Source organism: Triturus cristatus, chromosome 3_2, assembly GCF_964204655.1.
Source record: "Triturus cristatus chromosome 3_2, aTriCri1.1, whole genome shotgun sequence".
NCBI classification, from domain to species: Eukaryota; Metazoa; Chordata; class Amphibia; order Caudata; family Salamandridae; genus Triturus; species Triturus cristatus.
In genome coordinates this window covers 1,097,468,533-1,097,480,715 of record NC_140584.1, presented here as the reverse complement: position 1 = coordinate 1,097,480,715, position 12,183 = coordinate 1,097,468,533, and the positions used below count along the sequence as shown (strand labels likewise).

The 12,183-nt window shown below is 42.2% G+C and overlaps 1 protein-coding gene across 1 annotated transcript in view; it reads left to right on the top strand.

The window, feature by feature from the left end:
- Positions 1-7,934, top strand: part of LOC146859199 (uncharacterized) — a 75,855-nt gene extending 67,921 nt beyond the window's left edge. Inside the window, exon 3 of the mRNA XM_085649881.1 lies at positions 2,789-7,934. Within this exon, the coding sequence (XP_085506007.1) occupies positions 2,789-2,796 (8 nt within the window). The 3' untranslated portion in view covers positions 2,797-7,934. The remainder of the gene's footprint in view (positions 1-2,788) is intronic.
- The last annotated feature ends 4,249 nt before the right edge of the window (positions 7,935-12,183 follow it).

Below are 12,183 nucleotides of genomic sequence, written 5' to 3'. Positions count from 1 at the left end.
CCCATCCAGAAGTGATGATGAAAATCGAAGTCTACTTCTTGTCAGGTCACATTCATACAGACTGAAGTGTCTTCCTCAAGCCCAAGGAAGTCCTACCGTTCCAAGTTTAATATATGTCGAACAGAGCACTCATCTTCATATCAACATTGCTCCTGGTTGGGGGCCAGATCTTCACAACATTGTCATTTGTAATATGTAATACTTTGGTGGACATGGCCTCAACATGGTCCTTTGTACTATGTAATACTTTGGGGGGCATGAGCCCAAAGTCAATTCCTGGCTCATTCTGGCTAATTGTTTGGCAGTGCTGGATTCCCTTCCAGCTACTTCCAGCCTCTGACACTAACCCACTCAAGTGGCAGGTTTCATCTAGGCTTTGATCGATATGTTCTGCCCCTCTCGGGCTTCGTCTTGTGCGCCTTCCAGCCCCAACACAACTGCATGTTTGGCTCTGCTGCTACTTGTGATGCTTTTTCTATGCTGGCAGTCACTCATTCACTGCCGAAGGCTCACCCTTGTTTCAGCATTGATACCAATGCCAACATTGTCTACAGCACTTGCTTGTATGCTGTTTTGAGCATTTTCTGGGTAGGACTGGAATTGGACACCAGGAAGGACCTCCCAGGGGCCTTGCTCAGGTTTTTTATCAAGGACTTTCTTGTCCAGAAGTTCAGTAGTGGGCAGACCGATATACTCTTCTTCAGTACTGTGAATAGGCCTCTTTTTGAGACTCCAGATCCCTACTGACTTTAATGTTTCTTCTGAGAATATCCCTGATGGCAACCTGGTAGTACTCCTGGAGGAGTTTCTGTCTTTTAAGAAGCTCTTCGGCAATGAGGTAAAGTCACTAGAACTGCCTTTGACAGTTAATAAGATTGACAAACACTTTCTCTGTCTATGGGTGTCTGTCTGAACAGGAATTAATGGAGACTCCTTTCCCTCATCTCTGTCTGAGAAAGAGTTTCAGTGGATGGAGTTGATTGGGAGGAAGTTGTTTTCTTTGGGGGGGCTAGCTTTTTGTACCTACAATGCTACATTCTTATTAGAATTCTATTGCCATGCTCTTTGGAAGTTAGCATAGATCATGCATAGATCATGGTTCACCCTCCATGTTAGGAGACACTTTGCTGAAGTTGTTCAAGGTGGCTTTAGGGTGGTAGGCAGCCTGCTAAGTCTTGTTTTCACACACCATAGACTTGGTGGCAAGGTCTAAGGACTATTCTATGGACTTTATTAGTCATGATTGGTTGCAGTCAATTAAGCTTCATGGAGATGTTAAGGCATATGTGTTGGGTACAACCTTTGTAGGTTCTCGCCTTTTTGGCGATCAGACCCTTCTAGTTTTAGATGACATAGGTAAGCATTGTCAGTACATATGTCCTGGTCATCAGCCATCTATCCCTGCCTGTGAATGCAAGAGACATTGAGCCATCAAGGGATCACAAGAGCAGAAGCAGCAGTTTTCTTCACATTTCCAAACTCCTCCAATCATACTATTTATTGCATCACCATAGTGGATAGGTGTGTGAGGAGAAAGAGGCTTCTTCTCCTGAAAGTGTACCTGTACCAACTGTCTGGACATTTCACCTTACAGGGGTACATCTCCATTTTCGTTGTACTTTGGCCAAACTATTTTCTTTCCTGTCTGTCTGCTGCTGTTTCAGACTGACCAAGCACATAACGTTAGCTGTTAATGGCTACTATGGAGTAAACCTTTAAGGCATGGTTCTTCCTTGTGTAGTCTTCTCCTCAGACCCTCCTCCTGTGGCTTTACTGCTTTGGTATTGATTTGTCAGGAGAGTAGTCTGCAAATGGAAGAATCCATCAAAAGGGTAGGTTAATTACTTTTGGTAACAGTGCTTCTAGTGGATACTCTATCTACCTTAATATTCCTTGATGACCACCTCCCTGTTCTTAGAAGGATTGAACTGTGCCGGGCAGTGACATACAATGTTCCTTGTAGATATGGCTGGGGAAGTACAGGTGGAGTTGTGGCGCCACTTACCAGCACAGGGTAGCAATTTCAACTTTTCCCGATCCATTCTGAAACCTTTAGCGATTTATCAGGTAAGCAATCTGCAGGTAGGTAGAGAATCTTATCAGAAACATTGTTATTGAGGGTAAGTAGCTTAGGACTCGATTTAATTGACAGTAGGCGGACCGCCATTCCACCATAGGGACAGAGTAAATTATGGAGAGGCTGCCCACCGAATTTATAAATGACCGCCAAGCAGGCGGTCATTTATAAAATCATTGACACACCACCGTGACTGCAGTTCCTGGCAATGCATATTAGTCTGTGCAACAGGCTGCAGCAGCAGGGTGAAGCCCTGTAGCACACAGTAGTCATTCTTTCTTTTCAAAAAGAAAATACCAAAACAGGATTTTCTTTTGGAAAATAAATATAATATTCCCCTCACCATGGGAGTCTTCTCCCATTGCGGGTGGAGCATTATAACGATTTTACTGTAACTGACTACCTGTTCGTCTATCCGACGACCCTTACTCCACAGGGCTCTTGGAGAAGTTTGGCCATGGCAGACACATTGTCCTCCATGTCCAAACTGAAGCACTGCCCATATTTAAATCGGCCGGGCGGACCTTCATATTACCAGTATATATACTCCATTGCAACGGAGTATACATACCATATAATATATAAATCGAGCCCTCATTCTTAGTGAATTAAAAAGCAGAGTAAACCCCATGGCTTCTTGTGGTTATATGAAATCATATTGTATTTCCCCATTGTTCATTGTATTTATCGAATATATCTGTTTTCTTATAGTTGAATAGAACTGGCAGCAACCAGAGTTCCCGTCGGATTTTTGAAGGACACTTCAGCGCACCTCACAATACAGGTCCTGGCCGTAAAGCAGAAGATGGCTGCATTCGGCAGATGAACATGGAACTACGAACAAAGGATCGTGGGGGGCAATTACACTTTGACTTTGTTGCGCAGGGCATGTTGGGTCTTTTATTCATGTGTGATTAAATGATGCAGTACTAAACCACTGCAAAGTACCTTCTGCAGGGTTGCCTGGTGTAACATGATATTTTTGAAAAATGCTTAAAAGTGCATCCTGCAGGGTGGCCTGGGTTTGTTATTTCAGGAAATTGTTTTAAAATACTTTATGTTAGGATAGCATGGAGTATGTAGAACTTATGAACATTTCTTCAAAGCAATTACGGTTAGGGTGTCTATGGGATCGTATTGCTTATGTAGATTGCTTCAAGAGTACTTCCATAAGGGTGCCCCGTGTTTCTGTATTATTTATGAAAACCTCTTTAAATTGATTTCTGCAGTAGGGCCGAGTTTATTTGCTTATTTTTTCTGGAAATTGCTTCAAAGTACCACCCATTAGTGTGGGCAGGAGAATGTAGTACTTATGGAAACCTATTCAAAGTACTTTCTGCAGAGTGTCCAGTGGTTAAGTATTATAACACAAAACTCCTTCAAAGTACTTCCTACAGGGTGCCTAGTGATTACGTGTTGTAACAAGAAACTGCTTCAAATTGCTCCCTGCCGAGTGTCCAGTGGTTACACATTATATCAAGAAACCGCTTCAAAGTATTTCCTGTAAGGTGGCCTGGGGTTATGTATTGTAACAAGAAACTGCTTCAAAGTACTTCCTGGAGGGTCCACTGGTTACGGATTATATCAAGAAACTGCTTCAAAGTGCTCCCTGCCGGGTGTCCAGTGGTTACACATTATATCAAGAAACCGCTTCAAAGTATTTCCTGTAAGGTGGCCTTGGGTTATATATTGTAACAAGAAACTGCTTCAAAGTACTTCCTGGACGGTCCACTGGTTACGGATTATATCAAGAAACTGCTTCAAAGAACTCCCTGCCGGGTGTCCAGTGGTTACACATTATATCAAGAAACCGCTTCAAAGTATTTCCTGTAGGTGGCCTGGGGTTATGTATTGTAACAATAAACCGCTTCAAAGTACTTCCTGCAGGGTCCAATGGTTACTAATATTACAAAAAACGCTGCAAAGTACTTCCTGCAGGGTCCAATGGTTACTAATATTACAAAAAAACGCTTCACAGTACTTCCTGCAGGGTCCAGTGGTTGCTAATATTACAAAAAAACTCTTCACAGTACTTCCTGCAGGGTCCAGTGGTTACGTATTATATCAATAAACCATTTCAAAGCACTTCCTGCAGGGTCCAGAGGTTAATTATTATGCCAAGAAAGCACTTCAAAGTGCTTCCTGCAGGGTCCAGTGGCTATGTATATTATATCAAGAAACGGTTTCAAAGTACTTCCTGCAGGGCCCAGGGGTTACATATTATAAAAATAAATCACTTCAAAGTATACTTTCTGGAGGCTCCAGTGGTTACTGACTATATCATGAAATCCCTTCTAAGTAGATCCTGTTAGGTGGCCTAGGGCTACCTATTCGTTATGGATAACACTTGAAAGTACTTCCAGTAGGGTTTTTTAGGGTTACGTATTATTTATGGAAACCACTTGAAAGTGCTTCCTGCAGGGGAGGTCATGGGGTTATTTATTATTTATTAAAATAACTTTAAAGTAATTCCTGGAGAAAGAAAAGGTCTGGAGGTGCCTATTTATTTATATAACAGCAAACCACCTAAGGTTAATTTGAAAGAAAACTAAAATAATGTCAATAGGGCGACTTAGACTGAGAGCAGAGAATGGAAAGTACATGGATTGGCGATTGAATAAGTCAGGTCTTACAAATATCTAGGAATTGTATTTGATGACAGAGTGTTGTTTAAGGGCCATTTTAAAATGTTAAGGGCTAAAACTGCTTCTCTCATCTTTGCTTTTAGAACCTTGCGTGACAAGCTATCATGCCCTAGCTATGAGCATTTAGTAAAAATCATGAAGGCAAAACTGGTTGCTACATTAGCCTATGGCTCTGTAATCTTTCTAGGTCTGGATGCCAAATTATTGGAGCAGCTACAAATTAAGGCTTTTAAATCTGTCTTTAAGATCCCCAAGAACATAGCCCATGCTGAAATTGGAGTTTGGTCTACAAAGTCAAATTCTAGTAAAACAGGCTGTCTTTTTAAAATGTCTGCATGTCCTGTTTTTACTTGAACTCGGCTCTTTAGCCAATTTGTGCTGGCAAGAACTTGCGAATCATGATATTCCAAGTGTTTGGAGATCTAATTTATCAGTATGCTTTTATACCTTCCACTATCTGCCATCGGATAAAGAGTCCGTAGCTGCAAAAAAGCATGTTTGGACTGTAATTAATTAATTTAAAAAGCTTGAGGTTCTGCTTTATTTACGGGCACATTGCCCACGATATGAGGGATTTATTTCGCAAGTTGGCAGGTACTCAACTGAGGATGGCACTCCAAGGTGGGTACAACAATAGGCAACAAACTGTTACAGACTGTGTGCCTAGTCAAAAGAACTTTTATTGTATATAGTCCTTGTCTGACATTGTCTTCTCCAAGTCTGACGATCTTTGTTGAAACCCTTATCTATTGAATCGGTGTGAGAACATGCAGTCAAGCCATTATGCTTTGCTTATCTGGCAGATAAATCCCTCTTGTCGATTTGTCAACTTCTTACTTTTGGTGGATAAAATGTTGAAATTAGTTTCATAATATTTATGGATTACCCCGGAGAGGAGGTATATCACCTTAGTGCTACTTGCAAGGTAGGAATTGTTGTATTTTGATCAAATCTTGAAATTTCTAAATCTGTGACAAATAGGGGCTGTATCGAGCGGATTCTGGACTCATTGCTTTTAACATTCTAAATCAGCTTGTATTTACCGAAGCACCTTAAATGTCAATTTACAATAATTTCTGTAGAGCGGATTCTAAGTCCATTGTTCCTAATATTTTAGCACAGATTGTTACTACTGAAGCACTTTAGAGTTACTTTGCACAATTGTTTGCACAATGATAGATATCTTTTTAGAAGCTAATTTTTACAGACTTGTAAATGTTTATAGCCAATCACTATATTTTTAGGTCGTGCCTAGTGCACGCACATGCGCATTCTTCTAGACATGCTGTATTTATTCTGTTGGCTTAGACCCTGCCCACAGCTTTTGACTCACTAATGCTTATCTCCTTTAAAAAACATTGCTTCTAAGTGGTTAATGTTCCATGTTTGTCCCACCTTTTTCTCAAATTGTTAACTGCCATGGAGTATCATCGAAGGACTTGTCCTCCTCTACTTTTGTCTTTGTAGCAAGTATCTTAGGACTTTTGTTTTTTATTGCGAACAAGCACTTTTTATAAGTGAACTTGTTTTGTTTGTCTGTCACAGCCCTGCGCCCGTTTAACTTACGACACGCTATTTTTGTTTATAGATTGACGAGGCATCTTGCAGACCAATTGTGTGGATGAACATTATGTTGACTATAGCATTTCATTATAAACAGGCTGGGTAAAACGTAATGGTAACATTAATTTCAAAGCTTTCATTCCTTCACTACAGCAGAGGCTCAGCCCGACATGTATAATGTACAGTCTTCTGTGCGTCTGTCTCAATGCTGCACCCATTTCACTTACGCTGCACTGTTTTTATTTATAAATTAAAGGAGCTTCGTATAGATCAATTGTGCAGATGAAAATAAATGTGTCTTGTAGGTAAGGCAGATGGGGCGGAGCCAGTTTCTGCAGAAAGCTTTTGTTGGGTGAGGGTGATCAGGCTAACAGTTAAAGAATTCTATGATTGGGTAGATTGCTGCACAGAATCACACTGTTTGTCCGGAGCAGGATTGAAAATACATGTGTCTCATAGGTGAGGTGGAGGGGGCGGAGTCAGCTTCTGCAGAAAGCTTCTGCTGGGTGACGCCAATCAGGGTAACAGTCTAAGAGTTCTAGAGGTGTTCTATCAGACATCATTTATCTCTCTAACCTAGTTGTAAATATCACGTTATTGCAAGTACCCTACACAGAAAAAAACTGTCCAAAATTAGGGCCTAATTTAAGTCTTAGTGTTCAAATTACCAGTGCAGCCCCACCTCAGCAGCAGTTCAGCATCAGCGCAGCACCACCTCAGCATCAGCGCATCATCACCTCAGCACAGCACCAACTCAGAACCAACTGAGCACCAGGTCAGCCCCAACTCAGCAGCAATTCAGCACCAACACAGCACCACCTCAGCATCAGCGCAGCATCACCTCAGCACAGCACCAAGTCAGCATCACTCAGCATAACCTCAGCATCACTCAGCACCACCTCAGTGTCACTCAGCTTCACTGGCGCACCACCTCCATACTAGTACCTCAGCAACACCTCAGCATCACTCAACACCACCTCACTCTGCCTTCGGAATCTGGCATCTGTTGATTCTACCTTAGTGTCCGTGTCCGATTCTCATGTTGCAATTCAAGTACTATTTCCTAACATCCACCATCTCATTGTTTATGTCCCCCCATAACAAAAAAAAAACTATTACAAACAAACATTTGAGGAAGAAGTTGCCAGCATTACAAGGACCAAAGAACTGGAAGACATTCTTTATGTTAATTCTTTTAATAGGGTTGTTCAGTTATAAATAATGCTTTTAAAAAAAAGTTTTATTATCATTTTCCAACACACTGCTCTATAACATAGATTAAAGACATTAGCAAAGCCAATGGTTCTGGCTAAACACTTATAAGGTACCAAAGGCGAGACCTACTCACTATGCCAATACTTATTTTATTTTAACATGGATTTACCTTGACTGCGATTAATGTATTGCTGTGTGAAGTGTTGTAATTAATGTTTTTTATATAAATTGTAATTTTTTTTTTTTTTTTATGAGACAATAACATCTACTATTTATTCATGACAATGTTTTTCTGCTGTTGGTTGTAAAAGAGTACGCTTGATACTGGCAATAAAGATATCAAATGGATGCTAACAAATTAATCAGGTATTTTTCTTTTTTTTCCCCTAATTTCCTAACAAAGATACATTTCCCACAACATTTCCTGCATAATATGACACAGAACAGTTATGTAGCAAAACAATTAATGTATCATATTATGTACATATATTCATACTGATATATATGTTTTCTATTTTATTAAACTTGAATACCATACAGTTGTGATAATCTTTGTTATTTCTCTTATACAATATTTCATACTTCCTGTCTGTGTGAATTTCTTACTGCAGTTTTCCCCGAGTTTACTTACACTGTTACCTAACATGTACATCAAACTACGTTGAACAGATCATTGTAAAAAAACTTGAATGTACACTTCTGTGTGTGGATCAGTACCTGGAGCTAGCTTCCTCTGCTCAGAATAGTTCCCTTCAGTTCACGGAACACTATATTTAATTTACTGCTGCAGCCATGCACATATTGTCTAGTTACCACAATGACACAGCAATGCATATATTTGACTGCAGTGCTGGAGGGGACAGGTACAGAGGAGATGCTGAGAATGTGTCTGGAGAGGATCCTGTGCTGTCCTCTGTGGAGGAATATATCAATCTTCAATCAATCATGTGTTTGTTAAGCGCGACTACTCACCCGAAAGGGTCTCAAGGAGCTGGGGAGGAGGGGAGGTGCAGGTTACAGTCCACCAAGGTGGGAAGGCGGTCGAAGAGCCAAGTTTTGAGGTTTCTCGTGAAGATGGGGAGTGATATTGTCTGTCTGAGGTAGAGCGGCAGGGCGTTCCAAGGTCTGGCTGCGAGGAAGGAGAAGGAGTGGCCTCCCGATCTGGTCTTTCTGGCGTGGGGGACCACGGAGTAGGAGAGCTGGGCTGATCGTAGGGTCCTTTGGGGTGCGTGGAATTTGAGTTGGCTGTTCAGGTATGCTGGCCGCGTGTTGTGGAGGGCTTTGTGTGCGTGGGTAAGGATCTTGAAGGTGATTCTAGCCTCGCTGGGGAGCCAGTATAGTGTGCGCAGGTGCTCTGAGATATGGCAGTGTCTTGGCAGGTTGAGGACCAGTCTAGCGGCGGTGTTCTGGATGTTTTGTAGCTTGCTGGTGAGGTTCTTGTTTATTCAGGCGTAGAGTGCGTTGCCATAGACGAGTCTGCTGGTGATGAGGACGTGAGTGACGGTCTTTCTGTGCTCGAGGGGGATCCATTTGAAGGTCTTACGTAGGAGGCGGAGGGTGTGGAAGCAGGAGGATGCAACGGAGTTGATCTGCCGGTCCATTTTTAGCTCGGAGTCCAGGATGATTCCAAGGTTGCGTGCGTGGTCCTTGGGGGTGGATTTCCGAGGGCGGGAGGCAACCAGGTGTCGTTCTAGGTGTTGGGGTGTGGGCTCATGATGGGTACTTCTGTTTTATCATGGTTGAGTTGTAGGCAGCTGCTTTTCATCCATTTGGTGACGGATTCCATATATCAGAAGTGGTTGGTCCTTTGTAGCAAAACAATACAAGGGGAAAGCTTCTGGTTGAATTTTTAACGTTGGTAGGAACCAGACATGCTAGGATGTTTTTGTACCATCCTAAAAGCAATGGGTACTAAAGAGTTTTAACAGAGTGGTACAAAAACAGGAGCTTTTGACTCTGGTGAGTGTGAAAGTATATTGTGTGCAGTACTTACCTCTCCACGTTTGAGTATAGGGTATTGCTGCTCACATTATTGAGGGGTAAAACGACTGCTTCCTTGAAGGAGTAGGGACAGAGAATGGGTGGACACAAAAAGTGAGCGTGGAGCCTTTTAGTGGTGTGGATGTGAGACAAGTGGCACAAGAGAAATGGAGAGGTAACCATGAAGAGGCTATAGAGGTATCAGTTGGTGATGTATTGATATTGAAAAGAAAGGACTGATTGGATTCATTGTACTCCAGGGGATATGAATGATGTGAAGATTATGTAGTGCTATCAGGGGGATATTAAAGTGTGGAACAAAGATAATGTGTCTGTGGTGCCTCGTGGCAAGTGTGTTAAGGTTTGTCATAAGTTGGGCAAGACAGAATTTTCCGAAGACAGAATAAAAGCACTGGGGCATTCCTGCGCGGCATGAATAGCACCCTTTCCATCCTACAAGACCTGATGGTATGTGTAACATAATTATTTTAGTTGTTAGGTTTTGTACATATGTTGGTAAGAAGGGTGGAATGGAGTGAGAGATATGGTACCAGTGTATAATTGCCTAAATAGTGTCTGACAAATATACTGTATCATAAAAACTGTGTTCAAAATAACGCTCCAACAGGATTAATAATAGAAACTCTACAGAGGGTACTTCATTGACCTGCCCAATCCCTTGATGGACTCCACGAGTGCACACACAGCTAAGAGAGCAAGGAGGGCTAGGTGTTGCAGGACTGGCTGTAGAATATGGCATTGCCACAACAAACAATACACACATACGTCTGCTGCACACAAGACTTTATCCAGGAGAGGTCATTTTCTTCTTACTACAGTGGATGCCCCACATTCGAGAGACTAACATTCTTCCGGGAGGCATCTCGGACCACTCCCCAATTACTATTAGAATGGGTTTGAGACACATGGACCATCGCCCCATATGGAGACTGGGTGCTTGGCATTTAGTTGATGACCGGTGTTCAGAGTACCTCTCTACAGAATAAAATCCTATGTAGAGCTGAATAAAGGCTCAGTGGACTCCTCAGGCATGCTATGGATGGCCGGGAAAGCAGCCATTAGAGGCCTGGCCAAAACCTATGTTCAACAACAGGAACAGGACAAGAAGAAACAGTGTGTCATCCTGGAGGTCTGGATTTTTTGACATCAGAGTGTTGCTGCTTGAGGGAAACATCAGATGTCCTCCTCCACCAATTAGACAGATAGGGCCTCCCTACCTCAAATTGCTCCTGAAGAAGCCTGACAGTACTGGAGTACTAGGCTAGTATGTGAAATGAGGGATGAATCTGGAAATCTGCTATCTTGGTTAGCTACCATGGAAATGGCTTCTAGGATCATTCACAAAATACTAGATTCAACTGGTCAAAGGTGCAGTAAATCGGGTGAGATCAGTCTTTGCCGAGCACTATCACACACATTATGCCCCTCAGCGGTGATCCATTCATGAAACATCTCTTTAGATTAAAAAATGTTACCAATCGCAGATAAATAATATTGTGTCACGTATGATATGATGGGCCTGAGAAAAAACCATACCAAATGGATTAAAAACATGCTACAGGAAGGTAAAGAATGAACACCTCAAACATGAGGGATGTGCAAATCAGAAAACGACTCCTCTGGCTATATGATTGGTGGGTTATTGGACTTTATACTAAGGCAGATTTGTAAAGAGTGATTTTCCTTCATTTATAGTTACCCCGCGAAGAAGGGTGGTTTACACCCGAAATACATTGGGCTAAATGAACAAACCTTTTGGAAATATACCTGCTGTAAAAATTTGAAGATGTGATGATTATAATTGTGAAGAAGATCATTTTGCCCCAAGCAATTTAATACATTTACGTTTTTCTTGGAGCAAGACTGTTTACCTGCCCTTTTGAAATCATTATAGGAATATATTGTTTTAGCACATTGTGTACTAAGAAGCCCGAGGGCATTACTGTGCATGCTGTCTTTAGGACAGTACTGTCCTAGTCTTTTTTCGAAGTTTACTTTGGGCCGAGGTACAGCCCTTCTACAGCATTGCACACAAAGGGGCAGATGTACAAGCCCCTTGCATGACTTTTGCGCCACTGTTGCATCACTTTTGTGACTCAGCCGCGGCGTAAATGTTGCGGGTCATTTACAACGTGACCCATCTAGGGAGATGTGTCATGTTTTAAAGACCTGCATCACATTATACCTGCGTCAGGTATATTGTGTGCAAGGTGGGCGTTCCCATGCAAAAAGCCATGTAGAAATGACGCAGTGAAATCTACAAGATTTCACTGCGTCACTCTACGCCTTCACTGCATCAAAATCCCTATGCCTGCTCAAACCAGGTGTAAGGAATAACACAGGGCTTTTTGAATGGACTTCACCCATCTATTGTGGCGCATTGCCGGAGTTGGGTCACTTTATCGAGCAACTCCAGCAATATGTCACTTTTGCACCAACAGATGCGTCAGAATTTCTGATACATCTGTTAATCCTTGCGCCATTGTAAATACAGCGCATCCATAGTGGTGCAAGGATATTCGGCGCTGACGTAAGGAAACTGACGTCAAAACAGTGTCAATCCCACCCACTCAAACCATGATACTACCACCATTAGCTCCATATCTTCCTGTGCTTTTGTGGGCATCCCCAGGCCTCATAGACAGTTTTGCCTGTTGGGCGCACCAGTCTACACCCGCCCTC